The sequence below is a fragment of the Phyllobates terribilis genome, unplaced genomic scaffold (genome assembly GCF_046119375.1).
Source record: "Phyllobates terribilis strain yellow unplaced genomic scaffold, ASM4611937v1 Scaffold_1__5_contigs__length_1240528914, whole genome shotgun sequence".
Classification (NCBI taxonomy): domain Eukaryota; kingdom Metazoa; phylum Chordata; class Amphibia; order Anura; family Dendrobatidae; genus Phyllobates; species Phyllobates terribilis.
In genome coordinates, this window is record NW_027362761.1 from 954,212,495 (window position 1) to 954,232,290 (window position 19,796).

The 19,796-nt window shown below is 45.5% G+C and overlaps 1 protein-coding gene across 34 annotated transcripts in view; it reads left to right on the plus strand.

Annotated features, from left to right (window-relative positions):
- The window catches only part of LOC141155441 (uncharacterized), a 352,337-nt gene that overhangs the window by 187,932 nt on the left and 144,609 nt on the right, over positions 1-19,796 (plus strand). For 15 of the 34 annotated variants that reach the window (XR_012247541.1, XR_012247565.1, XM_073642309.1 and 12 more), the window contains 2 exons: positions 13,860-13,904; positions 15,957-16,001. The exons of 3 other annotated variants lie outside the window; for them this stretch is intronic. Coding sequence is in view for 29 of the 31 variants with exons in the window: in XM_073642309.1 (XP_073498410.1) it covers positions 13,860-13,904; positions 15,957-16,001 (90 nt within the window). In the remaining 2 variants the exon portion in view is untranslated. The remainder of the gene's footprint in view (positions 1-13,859; positions 13,905-15,956; positions 16,002-19,796) is intronic. 16 more of the 34 variants (XM_073642324.1, XM_073642374.1, XM_073642392.1 and 13 more) reach the window with 2 other exon arrangements.

The window sequence follows — 19,796 nt, forward strand, 5'->3', positions numbered from 1 at the left end:
GGGCATTAAAAGCGTCTTGTTAAACTACTGGATCTCCATGTCTCTTCTGAGGGGCATTAAAAGCATCTTGTTAAGCTACTGGGACCTCCACCACTTTTCCGAGGGGCATTAAAAGCGTCTTGTTAAGCTACTGGGACCTCCACGTCTCTTCTGAGGGGCATTAAAAGCGTCTTGTTAAGCTACTGGGACCTCCACGACTTTTCCGAGGGGCATTAAAAGCGCCTTGATAAGCTACTGGGACCTCCACATCTCTTCTGAGGGACATTAAAAGCGCCTTATTAAGCTACTGGGACCTCCACCACTTTTCCGAGGGGCATTAAAAGCGTCTTGTTAAGCTACTGGGACCTCCACGTCTCTTCTGAGGGGCATTAAAAGCATCTTGTTAAGCTACTGGGACCTCCACCACTTTTCCGAGGGGCATTTAAAGCATCTTGTTAAGCTACTGGGACCTCCACGTCTCTTCTGAGGGGCATTAAAAGCGTCTTGATAAGCTACTAGGACCGCCACCACTTTTCCGAGGGGCATTAAAAGCATCTTGTTAAGCTGCTGGGACCTCCACGTCTCTTCTGAGGGGCATTAAAAGCGTCTTGTTAAGCTACTGGGACCTCCACCACTTTTCCGAGGGGCATTAAATGCGTCTTGTTAAGCTACTGGGACCTCCACCTCTCTTCTGAGGGGCATTACATGTGTCTTGTTAAGCTACTGGGACCTCCACCACTTTTCCGAGGGGCATTAAAAGTATCTTGTTAAGCTACTGGGACCTCCACGTCTCTTCTGAGGGGCTTTAAAAGCGTCTTGTTAAGCTACTGGGACCTCCACCACTTTTCTGAGGGGCATTAAAAGCATCTTGTTAAGCTACTGGGACCTCCACGTCTCTTCTGAGGGGCATTAAAAGCGTCTTGTTAAGCTACTGGGACCTCCACCACTTTTCCGAGGGGCATTAAAAGCATCTTGTTAAGCTACTGAGACATCCACGTCTCTTCTGAGGGGCATTAAAAGCGTCTTGTTAAGCTACTGGGACCTCCACCACTTTTCCAAGGGGCATTAAAAGCATCTTGTTAAGCTGCTGGGACCTCCACGTCTCTTCTGAGGGGCATTAAAAGTGTCTTGTTAAGCTACTGGGACCTCCACCACTTTTCCGAGGGGCATTAAAAGCGTCTTGTTAAGCTACTGGGACCTCCACGTCTCTTCTGAAGGGCATTACAAGCGTCTTGTTAAGCTACTGGGACCTCCACCACTTTTCCGAGGGTCATTAAAAGCGTCTTGTTAAGCTACTGGGACCTCCACGTCTCTTCTGAGGGGCATTAAAAGCGTCTTGTTAAGCTTCTGGGACCTCCACCACTTTTCCGAGGGGCATTAAAAGCATCTTGTTAAGCTACTGGGAACTCCACGTCTCTTCTGAGGGGCATTAAAAGCGTCTTGTTAAACTACTGGATCTCCATGTCTCTTCTGAGGGGCATTAAAAGCATCTTGTTAAGCTACTGGGACCTCCACCACTTTTCCGAGGGGCATTAAAAGCGTCTTGTTAAGCTACTGGGACCTCCACGTCTCTTCTGAGGGGCATTAAAAGCGTCTTGTTAAGCTACTGGGACCTCCACGACTTTTCCGAGGGGCATTAAAAGCGTCTTGAAAAGCTACTGGGACCTCCACATCTCTTCTGAGGGACATTAAAAGCGCCTTGTTAAGCTACTGGGACCTCCACCACTTTTCCGAGGGGCATTAAAAGCGTCTTGTTAAGCTACTGGGACCTCCACGTCTCTTCTGAGGGGCATTAAAAGCATCTTGTTAAGCTACTGGGACCTCCACCACTTTTCCGAGGGGCATTAAAAGCATCTTGTTAAGCTACTGGGACCTCCACGTCTCTTCTGAGGGGCATTAAAAGCGTCTTGTTAAGCTACTGGGACCTCCACCACTTTTCCGAGGGGCATTAAAAGCATCTTGTTAAGCTGCTGGGACCTCCACTTCTCTTCTGAGGGGCATTAAAAGCGTCTTGTTAAGCTACTGGGACCTCCACCACTTTTCCGAGGGGCATTAAAAGCGTCTTGTTAAGCTACTGGGACCTCCACCTCTCTTCTGAGGGGCATTACATGCGTCTTGTTAAGCTACTGGGACCTCCACCACTTTTCCGAGGGGCATTAAAAGCATCTTGTTAAGCTACTGGGACCTCCACGTCTCTTCTGAGGGGCATTAAAAGCGTCTTGTTAAGCTACTGGGACCTCCACCACTTTTCCGAGGGGCATTAAAAGCATCTTGTTAAGCTACTGAGACCTCCACGTCTCTTCTGAGGGGCATTAAAAGCGTCTTGTTAAGCTACTGGGACCTCCACCACTTTTCCAAGGGGCATTAAAAGCATCTTGTTAAGCTGCTGGGACCTCCACGTCTCTTCTGAGGGGCATTAAAGCGTCTTGTTAAGCTACTGGGACCTCCACCACTTTTCCGAGGGGCATTAAAAGCGTCTTGTTAAGCTTCTGGGACCTCCACGTCTCTTCTGAGGGGCATTACAAGCGTCTTTTTAAGCTACTGGGACCTCCACCACTTTTCCGAGGGTCATTAAAAGCGTCTTGTTAAGCTACTGGGACCTCCACGTCTCTTCTGAGGGGCATTAAAAGCATCTTGTTAAGCTACTGGGACCTCCACCACTTTTCCGAGGGGCATTAAAAGCATCTTGCTAAGCTACTGGGACCTCCACGTCTCTTCTGAGGGGCATTAAAAGCGTCTTGTTAAACTACTGGATCTCCATGTCTCTTCTGAGGGGCATTAAAAGCATCTTGTTAAGCTACTGGGACCTCCACCACTTTTCCGAGGGGCATTAAAAGCGTCTTGTTAAGCTACTGGGACCTCCACGTCTCTTCTGAGGGGCATTAAAAGCGTCTTGTTAAGCTACTGGGACCTCCACGACTTTTCCGAGGGGCATTAAAAGCGCCTTGATAAGCTACTGGGACCTCCACATCTCTTCTGAGGGACATTAAAAGCGCCTTATTAAGCTACTGGGACCTCCACCACTTTTCCGAGGGGCATTAAAAGCGTCTTGTTAAGCTACTGGGACCTCCACGTCTCTTCTGAGGGGCATTAAAAGCATCTTGTTAAGCTACTGGGACCTCCACCACTTTTCCGAGGGGCATTTAAAGCATCTTGTTAAGCTACTGGGACCTCCACGTCTCTTCTGAGGGGCATTAAAAGCGTCTTGTTAAGCTACTAGGACCGCCACCACTTTTCCGAGGGGCATTAAAAGCATCTTGTTAAGCTGCTGGGACCTCCACGTCTCTTCTGAGGGGCATTAAAAGCGTCTTGTTAAGCTACTGGGACCTCCACCACTTTTCCGAGGGGCATTAAATGCGTCTTGTTAAGCTACTGGGACCTCCACCTCTCTTCTGAGGGGCATTACATGTGTCTTGTTAAGCTACTGGGACCTCCACCACTTTTCCGAGGGGCATTAAAAGTATCTTGTTAAGCTACTGGGACCTCCACGTCTCTTCTGAGGGGCTTTAAAAGCGTCTTGTTAAGCTACTGGGACCTCCACCACTTTTCTGAGGGGCATTAAAAGCATCTTGTTAAGCTACTGGGACCTCCACGTCTCTTCTGAGGGGCATTAAAAGCGTCTTGTTAAACTACTGGATCTCCATGTCTCTTCTGAGGGGCATTAAAAGCATCTTGTTAAGCTACTGGGACCTCCACCACTTTTCCGAGGGGCATTAAAAGCTTCTTGTTAAGCTACTGGGACCTCCACGTCTCTTCTGAGGGGCATTAAAAGCGTCTTGTTAAGCTACTGGGACCTCCACCACTTTTCTGAGGGGCATTAAAACCGTCCTGTTAAGCTACTGGGACCTCCACGTCTCTTCTGAGGGGCATTAAAAGCGTCTTGTTAAACCACTCAGAACTCCACAGCTCTTCCAAGGGTGATCGAAATGTTGTTTTTAATTAACTCTAACCTCCACGACTCTTCGAACGGGCATTGCATTTCCTCCTAATTTTTGGCACCTTTTGCTTGGAAGGCATAAGCAAAGACTATGGGAGACCCACTCCCCAATAATGGGAATAATGTTTGTAATATGCTGTACTGCATGGCTCTTGTAAGGGGCATTGCAAGTTCCTCCGTCCTAATTTTTGGCAGCTTTTGCTTGGAAAGCATAAGCAAATACTATGGAAGACCCACTCTCCAATAATGGGAATAATGTTTGTAATATGCTGTACTGCATGGCTCTTGTAAGGGTATTGCAAGTTCCTACGTCCTAATTTTTGGCAGCTTTTGCTTGGAAGGCATAAGCAAATACTATGGGAGACCCACTCCCCAATAATGGGAATAATGTTTGTAATATGCTGTACTGCATGGCTCTTGTAAGAGGCATTGCAAGGTGCTCCGTCGTAATTTTTGGAAGCTTTTGCTTGGAAGGCATAAGCAAGTACTATGGGAGACCCACTCCCCAATAATGGGAATAATGTTTGTAATATGCTGTACTGCATGGCTCTTGTAAGAAGCATTGCAAGTTCCTCCGTCCAAATTTTTGGCAGCTTTTGCTTGGAAGGCGTAAGCAAAGTCTATGCGAGACCCACTTCCCAATAATGGGAATAATGTTTGTAATATGCTGTTCTGTAAGACTCTTGTAAGGGTATTGCAAGTTCCTCGATCCTAATTTTTGGCAGCTTTTGCTTGGAAGGCATAAGCAAAGACTATGGGAGACCTACTTCCCAATAATGGGAATAATGTTTGTAATATGCTGTACTGTATGGATCTTGCAAGGGGCATTAAAACCATCTTGTTAAACTACTGTTGTTATGATCAGCTACAAGCACTAAGGAAAGACAGGAGATCTGTCCCTACAATAGAACTAAGCTAGATCCCTATGATGTAACGGGGAACCTGATCCTGCGATCAGACCCGCTAAAGTCCTCAGCAAGTCTGAACGAAGACCTATAGATGTGAGGGAGGGATCCCTACAAGAACTAGGGACTGGGAGAAAGATGGACACCTCCTAGCAGAAATTGTAGCAGTAAAAAGACAAACAAACAACATAGAATATAGAGGTCAAAAGACCTAGCTAAACTGACTGAGAAAGGTAACAAAGCACCTGGCTAGCTTAAGAGTAGAAATTACAATTAAGTCCAGCAAGGCCAGAAGGGCGGAGCAGGATTAAATAGGCAAAAACAGTCATGTGACCAGCAAGATAGAAAAAACCTAACAGGAGAGTTCTAACAGTACCCCCTCTTCTATGAGGAACCTCCGGATCCCCTAGGCCCAGGCTTATCAGGAAACCTCTTGTGAAACTCTGACAAGTCTGGAAGCAGAAACATCATCTGCCCTCACCCATGAGTTATCCTCGGGACCGAAACCCTTCCAAGCGACGAGATACTGCAAACTCCCTCTATACCGTCTAGAATTAAGGATGCGGGAAATTTCATATTCCCCGTCCTCCACCACTGGATGAACAGTGGCAGTGGCGTCTCTATCTGATACATAAGCTTTTTTCAATAGAGAAACATGAAACACCGGATTAATCTTCCAGGAGGTAGGAACCTCCAACCTAACAGCAGATTGGTTAACTACCTGAAGCACTTTAAAGGGCCCTGCAAACTTGGGACCCAATTTTTTAGAAGGAATCCTCAACCGCAGATTCTTAGAGGACAACCAAACCATGTCACCAACCGTAAACAAAACCTCTTGACGTTTACTGTCAAAGTACCTCTTAGATTTTTTGTTAGCCTCCTGAAGATTACCACGCGCATCCGTCCAAACTCTTTCCAAATCACCGGAAAAACTCTCCTCCTCAGGCACAGCCGATACCAATTTGGAGAATGACCCAAAAGATGGATGTCTCTCAGAACAACAAAAAAAAGGCGAACACCCAGCAGAAGAGGATGTATGGTTGTTCAGAGCAAATTCAGCAAGCGGCAGAAACTCAGACCACCCCTCTTGATTGTCGGCCACAAAACAACACAAGAACTGCTCAACATCCTGGTTCTTCCTTTCTGTCTGGCCATTAGACTCAGGATGATATCCAGATGAAAATGACAAATGAACTCCCAACCTGTCACAAAAGGCACGCCAAAAACGAGCCACGAACTGAGGTCCCCTATCAGAAACAATGTCAGTAGGAACACCATGGAGTCTGACAATCTCCTTGACAAAGGCCTTAGCGAGTGTCTTAGCGCAGGGCAGTTTGATGAAGGGAACCAAGTGACACATCTTGCTAAAATGGTCCACGACCACCCAGATGACCGTGAAACCCTCAGAGGGGGGAAGGTCAGTAATAAAGTCCATAGCCAGATGTGTCCAAGGTGCACTAGGAACCTCCAGAGGGCAAAGCAACCCCGCAGCAGGAGTATGTGAAGACTTAGATCTAGCACACACAGTACATTGACGCACCCACTTAATGACTTCCTTCTGCCATCCAGGCCACCAAAAACTGCGACCCACAAGTCTCTTGGTCTCAGAAATTCCAGGATGACCTGCCAACCGAGACTCATGACACTCAACAAACAAATCTCTCCTAAAGGTCCTAGGCACAAACAACCTCCCATGGGGAGTGTTAGATGGGGCATTCTCCTGTGCTTTAAGAATCTCATCTTCCAAAGTGGAGTCCAATGCAGCAATCACAACACCTTCTTGCAAAATACTCTCCTCCTCCTCAGCACCGACCATGGGAAAAAAGCTGTGAGACAAAGCATCAGCTTTAACATTCTTGGTACCCAGGATGTAAGTAACGGAAAAATTAAACCGCGAAAAAAAAAGTGCCCACCTAGCCTGACGGGCATTGAAGCGCTTGGCAGCATCAAGATAGATCAGATTTTTATGATCAGTGAAAACCTGAAGGGGAAAATCAGCACCTTTCAAGAGATGACGCCAGTGTTCAAATGCGAGTTTAATAGCCAGCAATTCCCGATTACCAATATCGTAATTAAGTTCAGTCTAAGAAAATTTTTTTGAAAAAAAAGCACAGGGATGTACTCCATCCTTGTTTTCCTGAGACAACACTGCACCGACCCCCACAGAAGAAGCATCAACCTCGACCAAAAATGGCTTAGTCACATCAGGCTGCATAAGGATGGGGGCAGAGCTGAACCTCTCCTTTAGAAACACAAAAGCTTTAATGGCCTCAGTAGTCCACTGAACCGTATTAGAACCTTTCCTGGTGAGATCGGTCAGTGGTTTAGCAATAATAGAAAAATTTTTAATGAATTTTCTGTAATAATTGGCGAAACCCAAAAACCTCTGTATCGATTTCAAACCAATAGGCCTAGGCCATTCCTGCACAGCTTGAACTTTCACTGGGTCCATCTCAAAGCCCTCGCTGGAGATAATGTAGCCCAAAAAACTAATTCTCTGTACAGCGAACTCACATTTCTCCAGCTTAGCAAAAAGCGAATTGGCAATCAATAACTGCAATACCTCACATACGCTCCGCCAATGAGACTCCAGGTCAGGCGAATAAATCAAAATGTCATCCAAATACACAACCACATTTTTGCTGATCAAAGGTCTAAGGATGTCATTAATAAGATTCTGAAAAAATGCTGGTGCATTGGTAAGACCAAAAGGCATGACCAAATTCTCAAAATGACCCACAGGAGTGTTAAAAGCAGTCTTCCATTCATCACCCTCCTTCATGCGCAACAAATTGTATGCCCCCCGGAGATCAATTTTAGAGAACCACTTGGCCCCCACTAACTGGTTAAACAAATCAGGAATCAATGGCAGTGGGTAGGGATTGCGTACAGTAATTTTATTAATCTCGCGAAAGTCCAAACAAGGACGTAAACCGCCGTCCTTTTTTTTAACAAAAAAAAATCCAACAGCCACAGGTGACTTGGAGGGTCTGATATGACCGGCGTCCAAGCTCGTCTGTATGTATTCCTCCAAAGCCTTTCTCTCAGGAATAGTCAGATTAAATAAACGACTTTTAGGAAGAATCGCTCCAGGGACAAATTCAATGGTACAATCGTAGTCTCTATGGGGAGGCAAAATTTGCGACTCCTCCTCAGAAAAAACTTTCCAAAAATCCTGAATAGGTACAGGTAATTCCCCTTTATCCACAGCAGCAATGCGCCTGTTACAACACTTGTCATAACACTTAGGGCTCCAGGACTTAATTTCATTGGTAGACCAATCCAGTACAGGATTGTGCAATTTTAACCAGGGCAACCCCAAAACTACTGTAGAAGGCAAATTATTTAATACCACCAAATCCACATTTTCTTGGTGAATACCATTAATAGTGAGGGGAAATTCATAAACCTTGTGAGTAACACATTTCAAGGGAGAGCCATCGACAGAAACCACGGCAATAGGGGATGACAAAGGTTTGGGTTTTAAATTATGTTTTTCCAAGAATCCCCCATCAATCACATTCAGAGTTGAACCACAATCCACAAATACCCGAAATTCAATTAATTCTTCCTGAGCTGCGGTAGTAGCAGAAAGAAATACACCCTTAGTGTTTAAACAGGCTATACGGGCGTAACTGACCTTTTTTTTTTTTCTTTGTTCATACGAAGCACACAGTTCTTAATGAAATGGTCAGATTTGCCGCAATAAAAGCACAAACCTTCAGAAAACCTGCAGTCTTTTTCCTGAGAGTGGGGTGACATCGCCCCAATCTCCATCGGCTCTCCAGTGTCAGTACAGACCCTCTCAAGACTCGGAGCTGACATGGCAGAGGATTTACTCTCATTAACCCTTGCACGCAGTCTCCTGTCCACCTGTATAGCTAATTGCATTGCCTCCTGCAAATTTCCAGGTGTAGGATAAGCAATCAGCAGATCCTTAACCCTTTCACCTAGCCCAGCAAGAAACAAACTTTTCAGAGCTGAATCGTTCCACCCCACCTGAGCAGACCACCGACGGAAGAGAGTACAATAATTTTCTACATTACCTGATCCCTGCCTCAAATGTCTCAATTCCATCTCAGCTGATGAGACACGATCAGGATCATCATACAACAACCCCAAAGCAGAAAAAAAACTATCCACTGATCTAAAGCACGGATCACTAGGTTGGAGAGAAAAGGCCCATCCCTGAGGTTCTTTGCGCAAAAGTGACATTATGAACCCTATACGCTGTGATTCATCACCAGAGGATCTGGGTCTCAAACGAAAATGCAATAAACAAGCATTTTTAAAGGAAAAAAAATCTTGTTGTTCACCAAAAAATAAATCAGGCAATCGTACCTTTGGCTCCACACAATGCGCTCCAGAACAGCTACTCACGTGTTGTTGGAGCTCGGCCACCTCCAGAGAGAGTCCCTGCAGGCGTTGAGCCAAATCCTGAACCGACACCATGATGGAAACTGGAGGTCTTTCCTTAGAGAAATTTTTTGGGCTGGACTTACTGTTATGATCTGCTACAAGCACTAAGGAAAGACAGGAGATCGGTCCCTATAATAGAACTAAGCTAGATCCCTACAATGTAACGGGGAACCTGATCCTGCGATCAGACCCGCTAAAGTCCTCAGCTAGTCTGAACGAAGACCTATAGATGTGAGGGAGGGATCCCTACAAGAACTAGGGACTGGGAGAAAGATGGACACCTCCTAGCAGAAATTGTAGCAGTAAAAAGACAAACAAACAACATAGAACATAGAGGTCAAAAGACCTAGCTAAACTGACTGAGAAAAGTAACAAAGCACCTGGCTAGCTTAAGAGTAGAAATTACAATGAAGTCCAGCAAGGCCAGAAGGACGGAGCAGGATTAAATAGGCAAAAACGGTCATGTGACCAGCAAAATAGAAAAAACCTAACAGGAGAGTTCTAACAACTGTGACCTCCACGTCTCTTCCGAGGGGCATTAAAACCATCTTGTTAAGCTACTGCGACCTCCACCACTTTTCCAAGGGGCATTAAAAGCGTCTTGTTATGCTACTGCGACCTCCATGTCTCTTCTGAGGGGCATTAAAACCGTATGGTTAAGCTACTGCGACCTTCACCACTTTTCCAAGGGGCATTAAAAGCGTCTTGTTATGCTACTGCGACCTCCATGTCTCTTCTGAGGGGCATTAAAACCGTCTTGTTAAGCTACTGCGACCTCCACCACTTTTCCAAGGGGCATTAAAAGCGTCTTGTTATGCTACTGCGACCTCCATGTCTCTTTCGAGGGGCATTAAAACAGCCTTGTAAAGCTACTGTGACCTCCACGTCTCTTTCAAGGGGCATTAAAACCATCTTGTCAAGCTACTGTGACCTCCACGTCTCTTCCGAGGGGCATTGAAATGTTGTTTTTAATTACCTCTAACCTCCACGACTCTTCCAACGGGCATTGCATTTCCTCCTAATTTTAGTCAGCTTTTGCTTTTCAATGCAAAGGCGAAAACAAATGGAGACCCACTCCCCAATAATGGGTAGAAGGTTTTTAGTACGCTGTAATTTACATCTGTTTCAAGGGGCATTGCAGTTCCTCATAATTTTTGGAAAACCTTCCATTCACTGCTTAGGCCAACAGTGTACAGGAGACCCAGTTGCTATAAATGGAAAAAAACGGTTTAGTTAAGGCCCTCTGACCTCCATGTCACTTCCAAGGGGCATTGGAGTGCCTCGAAATGTTTGGTAGGCATTGCACTCACTGTATGCCCTATAACTGTGCAGCAGAACCACTCCTTTTGTTACAGAAACATATCCTACAAGACATGTGTGGTTGACTGGCCTGGTATTGATGTGAATGGTCCCTGTTCCTCCTGCTCTTTCTCCTTTGCCAGTACCTCATCCATCATTTATCACCTGAAACTTTGTTTTAACGGGAGTCATAGAACTGGGATAGTAGCAGGAAAACATCCAGCAATCCTCGGAGGAGGTAGGATATGCGCCAAAACGTTGACCACCTAAGGCCTAGCCGCTACTACATACATGCGCTTGCATTCCAAGAAAACAAAGCAGATGCTAACTTCTATCACCATCATCATGCTCCTCACCTTGGCACTCTCAACTCCCCTGATGGAGAAGCCAGGGCCCACCGGAGGAGTCTGGTTCTCTGGTGGGCTCGTCCAATGCTGCCCTAAAGCAGGCCAGTCTAAGAAAAGTGTGTGGGTCGGTAACAGGAGAAATAGGGGCGGCTGGGGACCGTTTATGGACACCCGGCCGCCCCCATTCGGCTGGGGACCGTGTGGGGACACCCGGCAGTGGGGCGGCTGGGGACCGAGTGTAGACACCTGGCCGCCCCCTGGCGGCTGGGGACAGAGCGTGGACACCCGGCCGCCAGGTGGCTTGGGACTGAGTATGGATAAAAGGGCCGCCGACGCAGCCATGACATGGTGGCTGGCATCTGCCTCCACATGCCTAAAAGGCCCAATTTCAAGTGCAAGCAAGCTAGCAGTATGGTATTTCAGCCTGGGGGTGGGTGGCATGTTGCACACTTACGCTTGCATTCCAACAAAACAAAGCAGATGCTAACTTCTATCATCATCATCATGCTCCTCACCTTGGCACTCTCAACTCCCCTGATGGAGAAGACAGGGCCCACCGGAGGAGTCTGGTTCTCTGGTGGGCTCGTCCAATGCTGCCCTAAAGTAGGCCGGGCTAAGAAAAGTCTGTGGGGATGTTCCGCGGAGAAATAGGGGCGGCTGGCGACCATTTATGGACACCCGGCCGCCCCCAGGCGGCTGGGGACTGTGTGTGGACACCCGGCTGCAGGGCGGCTGGGAACTGAGTATGGATTCCCGGTGAATGCATTTGTCACAGTTGAAAGCAATACAAAAGTGCAAAAATGGATAAAAAATGCTACTTGTGAACATAGCCCAAGGTGTGGAGGAGTATTTTTGTTTTTGGTTATTTATTTTACCTTATACACAAGTGTTTACCCTGGAAAAGAAATTCCTTAACATATTTCACAGGAAAAAGTTTCACTTTCGTTTTTGAACGTTTTATTATGAGCCTGTAAAAGTGGCTTAATACCTCTGAACACGTTGTTGACAACAGTGACCTGGGGGTCAGAAATGCTTCCTGGGGCGATCCCCATGCTGTTCCCATGTCATTTGAGCACTGTCACTATCGTTTTGGGCACTTTTTAGGCTTCCTACAGACTGCCGGGGGTGCCGCCGCAAAAATGCTCGGGTCTCCCATAGACTAACATTGGGCTCGTTGCTCAGGTCGAGCACCCGAGTATCACGGAGAGCTCGGCCCGAGTTTCGAGCACCCGAGCATTTTAGTGCTCGCTCAACACTACCAGTTATGTGATTACCCATACTTGATCAGCCAGTTAAATAAAACAGCCTTTAACTAAATGCTGACACAATATTTCAGTCCTTAATAAAACTCTAATATCTATATACAATTTTTGAACTCACTTTTCCACAGTTCCAAGATAAACTGACAAGCAAAGGGGTAACAATGTTTTGAACTTTTGACTTTCAGACTCCATATCTCGCCATCCACTACTGCTTCGACTGTGAGGATACCATCATTTTATAGACAATCATCTTGGCTATCTCATACATAAATTTGACTTGCAACTATTTTGCATATGATTAGTTATTCAGATGCTTGTCATGTCACTGCATTGTTACTGTTTTGCTCTTAAAAACACAAATTTTGTATAATTTTGTAAATAATTTGTAAATCCACCTTGTGCTTTCAACACTGCCTGAATCCTTCTGGGAATGCTCTCGATCAGATTCAAACATGTCTCAACTGAAATCTGATCCCAGGTTTCTGCTACACGTTCCCAAAGGTGGTGCATATTGGTCGACTCACTCGAGTATGTATACAGCTTTTTCTTCAACTCTACCCACAAGTGTTCGATTGGGTTGAGGTCTGGGGACTGTGCGGCTAATCCAGCACCTCTACTTCATTGTCACTGAACCATTTCTTCGCCAATATCGACATATGCTTTGGGTCGTTGTCTTGCTGGAACACTATGTCGTCCTTTTCATGCCAATAGTATTTGAGTGTACAAAGTAACTCACCTTGTAGGATACTCACATATAGCTCATCATTGAGACCACCATTGATACTGGTGAAGTATTCAACGCCTTTGGCTGTGAAAAAAAACCCATATCATCAGCCTTCCTCCACCAAACTTGACAGTTCCTTCAATTTCTCGATCTTTTAGTCCCTTTTTTTCTTGTGTCTCCCAGAACCCATTTTCACTCATCAGAGCCTAGTCTATTGAATTTTTGACTCAAGGCTCCAAATCATCCATCTCCAATCTTCTACTGTCCAATTTTCACACTTTTTTGCAAATTTGAGCTGACGCTTCTAATGACTATATTGAAGACGAGGCTTCTTCAAATTTTTTGGGCCACTATTCCAGACTTGCGTAATGTGTGTTGCACGGTGCTTGCATTGATGTTTGTGATCTCACTATTATGAAGCATACGAGCCACCTCCACTGCAGTGTTTGTCGCACCAGAACTGATAGACCTTGTGATGAGCTGACTTGTTGACTCTGATATTTTGCCTGGACATCCACCAGGCTTTTGAATGGATGGACGAACTTCATTTCATATTCTTCAAACTATCATGGCACTTACATGATGCAGTTTGGCAATTTTCTTGGCCGAGAGACCACTATCGATGAGCTTGATGATGCTGTTTCTCTTTTTAACAATGCAGTGACCCATGACTAGAATCTGCATTACTAATTATATGCTAAGTAGTTGCAAGTCAAATTTATGTATAAGATAGCCAAGATGATTGTCTATAAAATGACACATTCTAAACAATAGTGATACTAATAAGTAATAATACCTATCCTTGTACACCAATGTGGACATAGTGTTCTCTTAAACGTCCTCTGCGAAGCACTGTTATCAGATTTTAAGCACTGGGTAATGCCTCGAAATCAGGATGGCCACTCTGATTCTCACCGGTCTGTACATTGGGGACTGTGCTTAAAATGGAATTTTAATCTGTTTTCTTTTATATATTTGTAATGTTAGGTCATAAAGTAACCACTGCTAGCCCCAGAGAGAAACCTACTGACAGTAAATTTGTGAAAATTATTTTAAGAACTTTATCGTCTGCTAAAATATACAGTTATATGAAAAAGTTTGGGCACCCCTATTAATCTTAAGCTTAATGTTTAATAAAAATTGGTGTTTTTGCAACAGCTATTTCAGTTTGATATATGTAATAACTGTTGGACACAGTAATGTTTCTTCCTTGAAATGAGGTTTATTGTACTAACAGAAAATGTGCAATCTGCATTCAAACAAAATGTGACAGTTGCATAAGTATGGGCACCTCACCAGAAAAGTGACATTAATATTTAGTAGATCCTCCTTTTGCAAAAATAACAGCCTCTAGTTGCTTCCTGTAGCTTTTAATGAGTTCCTGGATCCTGGATGAAGGTATTTTTGACCATTCCTCTTTACAAAACAATTCCAGTTCAGATAAGTTTGATGGTCGCCGAGCATGGACAGCCCTCTTCAAATGATCCCACAGATGTTCAATGATATTCAGGTCTGGGGACTGGGATGGTCATTCCAGAACATTGTAATTGTTCCTCTGCATGAATGCCTGAGTAGATTTGGAGCGGTGTTTTGGATCATTGTCTTGCTGAAAGATCCATCCCCCGCGTAACTTCAACTTTATCACTGATTCTTGAACATTATTGTCAAGAATCTGCTGATACTGAGTGGAATCCATGCGTCCCTCAACTTTAACAAGATTCCCGGTGCCGGCATTGGCCACACAGCCCCAAAGCATGATGGAACCTCCACCAAATTTTACTGTGGGTAGCAAGTGTTTTTCTTGGAATGCTGTGTTTTTTTGCCGCCATGCATAACGCCTTTTTGTATGATCAAACAACTCAATCTTGGTTTCATCAGTCCACAGGACCTTCTTCCAAAAAGAAATTGGCTTCTCCAAATGTGCTTTTGCACACCTCAGCCGACTCTGTTTGTGGCGTGCTTGCAGAAACGGCTTCTTTCGCATCACTCTCCCATACAGCTCCTCCTTGTGCAAAGTGCGTTGTATAGTTGACCGATGCACAGTGACACCATCTGCAGCAAGTTGATGCTGCAGCTCTCTGGAGGTGGTCTGAGGATTGTCCTTGACTGATCTCACCATTCTTCTTCTCTGCCTTTCTGATGTTTTTCTTGGCCTGCCACTTCTGGCCTTAACAAGAACTGTCCCTGTGTTCTTCCATTTCCTTACTATGTTCCTCACAATGGAAACTGACAGGTTAAATCTCTGAGACAGCTTTTTGTTTCCTTCCCCTGAACAACTATGTTGAGTAATCTTTGTTTTCAGATCATTTGACAGTTGTTTTGAGGAGCCCATGATGCCACTCTTCAGAGGAGATTCAAACAGGAGAACAACTTGCAAGTGGCCACTTTAAGTAGCTTTTCTCATGATTGCATACACCTGGCTATGAAGTTCAAAGCTTAATGAGGTTACAAAACCAAAAAAAGTGCTTTAGTAAGTCAGTAAAAAGTAGGTAGGAGTATTTAAAACAAGAAAATGATAAGGGTGCCCATACTTATGCACCTGTCAAATTTTGTTTGAATGCAGATTGCACATTTTCTGTTAGTACAATAAACCTCATTTCAAGGCAGAAACATTACTGTGTCCAACAGTTATTACATATATCAAACTGAAATAGCTGTTGCAAAAACACCAATTTTTATAAAACATTAAGCTTAAGATTAATAGGGGTGCCCAAACTTTTTCATATAACTGTATCTAGCACATTTTGGTCAAAACGGCAACATACAGATGGCATTTTATGGTATCTTTCAGGCATCATTTCTATGTTTCATTTGAAACATTTTTCAATGCAGTCCTTTTTAATAACTTAATGCCAAACACAGGGTGCAGCTGTATTAAGATGTATATTGCTGACTTAACAATTATGATTATGCAGCAAAAGGCCTGTTATTCTTCCCTAGGCAATGAGCAGTTATCAGAATTTAAGCAGTAGGTGGATGCCTCGAACTGAGGATAGTCTCTCAGATTATCAACGGTCTGTACAATGGAAACTATCCTTAAAATGTAATTTTAATGTGTTTTCTTTTAAACATTTCTAATGTTAGGTCACAAAGAAACCACTGCTATCCCCAGAGAGAAAACTACTGACAGTAAGTTTGTGAAAAATCTTTTTTGGATTTTTATTGTATGCTAATCTATCTAGCACATTTTGGTGAAAAGGCAACATGTGCATCTTTCAATCATAATTTACATGTGTCATTTGCAACATTTTTAATGCAGTGCTTTTTAATATTTCAATGCCAAACACAGACTGCAGCTGTATTAAGATGTATATTGCTAACTTAGCAATTATGATTATGTAGAAAAATGCCTGTTATGCTTGCAGTCATCTTTTAAGCCTTTAAGGCTATGTGCACACTGAATCTTTTTACTGACATTTTGGAGCAGAAAATTAGCAGAAACTACAAGTTTTTGAGGAATTTTGAGGAAGATTTGGAAACTTTTTGCTCAGCTTCTGATACAAAAACTACTAAAAAACTCAGTGTGAACATACCCTTGATTGTTTTTTATTTATTTTAATCACTTATATAGCAGCATTAATTCTACAGCCCTTTACAGACATTATTGGCACTGTCCCCATTGGGGCTCACAATCTAGATTCTGTATCAGTATGTCCTTGGAGTGTGAGAGGAAACCCATTCAAACACAGGGATAACATACAAACTCTTTGCATGTGGTGTCCTTAGAGGGATTTGAAGCTAGGACCCCAGTGCTGCAAGGCTGCAGTGCTAACCACTGAGCCACTGTTCTCAACTTATTTTCTTCAGGAGTAAACTACTCCACAGCACCCGGCTTCATGCTATTCAGGGAGTGGTGCACTCTTGAAGATTGACAGTTCTGATTGATGGCATGGTTGCATGCATGTGCCACTGGTTCAAACTTAATGCTCTCCTAGGTTACTAATGTGTCATGGGCAGGGTCGGTAGTTGTAGCCGAAGTGTGGATCATCTGTGCCCCACCAAGTCACAGGAAAATGGGGGTCTTGGCTGGTGTGTGCTACCGTTACCTTGGTGATACCCCTCTGCACACTGCTTGCTGCCACTTGACAGGGCAGGCCAGGACCAGATGTTATGGAAATGTCTGAAGGAGACCAGAGTCCAAAAAGAAACTTTTCTTTACTGAACAATTTGATGAGAAGTAAATACATCAGATAGCAGGCACAATACTGTAAGAATATGACGCGCCCCCTGGGCCGTGTGTGGGAGGGAATACCCGGAGCCGGGTCTCTGTGTAATGCTGGGGGTTGTAGTCTCCGTGGCGGCAACCCGGTCCCGTGGCTCAGGGTGGTCAAACCAGTGGCGGATCTGTTTATTTGGTTTTGTAATGTTTAAATGTCCGACTACGCCACCCGTGGATTGCGGTCACTGAGAACCGCCGCTGCGGGGCAGACTGCTGAGGCTGATGTTGTGTGCGCAGCAGAGGGTAGTATAACTCCCCACGGGAGGAGTATAGCCTCAGGGCAGCGTGTGTAGATGATGAGGGTTGTGGTGCATGGGCGCAGCAGAAATGACTCAGAGTCCGTGCAGTGCAGACATGGTATTTCTACCACTGTGGCAACCAGACCCCTGGGGTGCCACATTCCCCCCTAGTAAATTTTAGTACTCCGGAACTAAACACATTTTATGAAAACATAACATAACAGGGTATAAGCAATAACACAACATATATACAAGAAGTTTAGTCTTTTTAGGTCACGGTGCTCCCGTAACCAGGTGTCCATGTCACCCGAGATGCATTTTGAGGGACCCGTCCCAAACCCTCCACGTAGGCCCTGGGGTGGCTTCAGGGCATCGTTGATCCGGCGTTGGACCACGTCTTCAGCCACCTCCACGGGTTTTTGTTCTGTGGTCTGGGACAAAAAAAGGGCACTTTACAGGTGCAACTATATACAAGGTACAGTTCCAGTTATTCATTGTCCATAACCTGTTAGTCCATGAACCCTGTCGGGTAACTAGAAAAACATAATTAGTATGCAGGCAACAACCATTTTAACATTTGCAATATACAGGCATTTATATCACATTTTAAATTCTCCAGCGAGTGGGCATTTGACCCCTAGTGCTCCTGGTGGACCTACGTAGCACGCTATCTGGTGGTGTCCTTTCTGGGTCCCCTGTTTCTACCCCTTGTGTAGTGGGCTCACTAGTGTCTGCACTACAGGTATTTGGAGATGTTTTGGGTAGGCTGGGCAGCTTTCTGTGTACTCTTTGGCTCACTATGGGCACGACAGGCTCACTACTAGCAGAGGGTTGATTTTCCTTGGCTGCTGGTATGGAATCTTCTGCCTCCGGGGCCGGTTGCTCTCCCAACACTACTTGCTCTTCTGTAGGCCCTTGAGGGGCTGGCTGGAGAAAGGTAAGGATGGGTACCACAATAGTGTTGTTAATTTGTGTCCAGGACTGGGGAAATTCTCCGAGTACTGTACTGACCATTTCTTCCCTTTCCTCTGCGGGTTGAGGGCTATCTTGGTCTTCATCAGTGCTTTGCAGCTGCTCGGGACACTTCTTCAGGTGGTCTCTGGAGACAGTGGCTGTGGTCTCTCCTCCATCCTTACTGATAATACATACTTTCGGATTGTCATGACTTGAGGGCAGTACTGTGTACGGGTCTTTCTCCCACTGGTCATCCAACTTATGGAGCCGCCTCTTCCTCTTCAAGACCTGCTCTACAGGTGCCAGGGGAACAGCGGGAGCTTGCTGGTTGTAAGTCCTCTCTTGCCTTTCTCTTGCTTGAGACAGACTTCTCTCAACACTCTCCTGCACTTTCCGGTACTGCTGCTGCCGTTCTGTATCCCAGTCAGCCTCTGGTGAGGTGTCCTCTGGTGTCAGGACTCCCATGTCCAGGTCAATAGGCAGCTTACCTGGTCTTGCTCTCATTAGGTAAGCCGGGGTGCAGTTGGTGGAATTTACTGGGATGTGGTTATACAAGTCCACCAGATCAGGCAGTTTTTCAGGCCACAGACTGCGTTCTTCCAGGGGTAACATTTTCAGCAAGTCTATCACCACCTGGTTCATCTTCTCGCACAATCCGTTGGTTTGGGGGTGATAGGGCATTGTCCTTATCTTCTTGCAGCCATAGAGGTTGCAGAACTCCTGGAAGACCTCCGCTTCGAAGGCTGGACCTTGGTCAGTCAACACTTGCTCCGGATACCCATGCGGAGGGCAGAAGTGCTGCTGGAAGGCTCTAGCTGCTGTCTGAGCTGTTAAGTCCTTGACAGGGTCCACCACCAGGAACCGGGAGTAATGGTCTACAATGGTGAGGGCGTAGACGTACCCGGACCTACTTGGAGCCAGCTTCACATGGTCCAGGGCTACCAGTTCTAGTGGCTGCTTGGTGATGATGGACTGCAGGGGAGTCTTCTGGCTGGCACGGTCCTTTCGTCTCAGATTGCACGGGCCGCAGTCTCTGCACCATCTCTCAATGGCCCCTCTCATGCCTACCCAGAAGAACCGTTCACGCAACTGGAACTCCAACTTCTTCCATCCAAAGTGCCCTGCTCCGTCGTGGTATGCCTCCAGGACCATAGCCGCGTCTTGTTTCGGGACCACTACCTGCCAGGTCAGCTCATGTGTCCGGGAGTTGACAATTCTCTGGCACAGCTTCCCCTTGTAGAGAAACAGTTTACTCTTCTCCTTCCACAGCTGTTTAGTTTCTTCCGGAGCGTCTGGGTCAAGGCGGGCATCAGCCTGTGTCAGCATCTCTTTTACCAGGTGGACGGCTAGGTCACTGTCTTGTGTCTCCGCCCAGCTGTAGTGGGGTAAGGGATTGAACGTGGCAGAGTGCCTGTCCCTTACTCGGTGTGAACACTGGGTAATCCCACGACGGTGGAAAGCAGGGAGTTCAATCTCTTCCAGTTCTTCTGGATCTTCCCCTCCGTCCGGCAA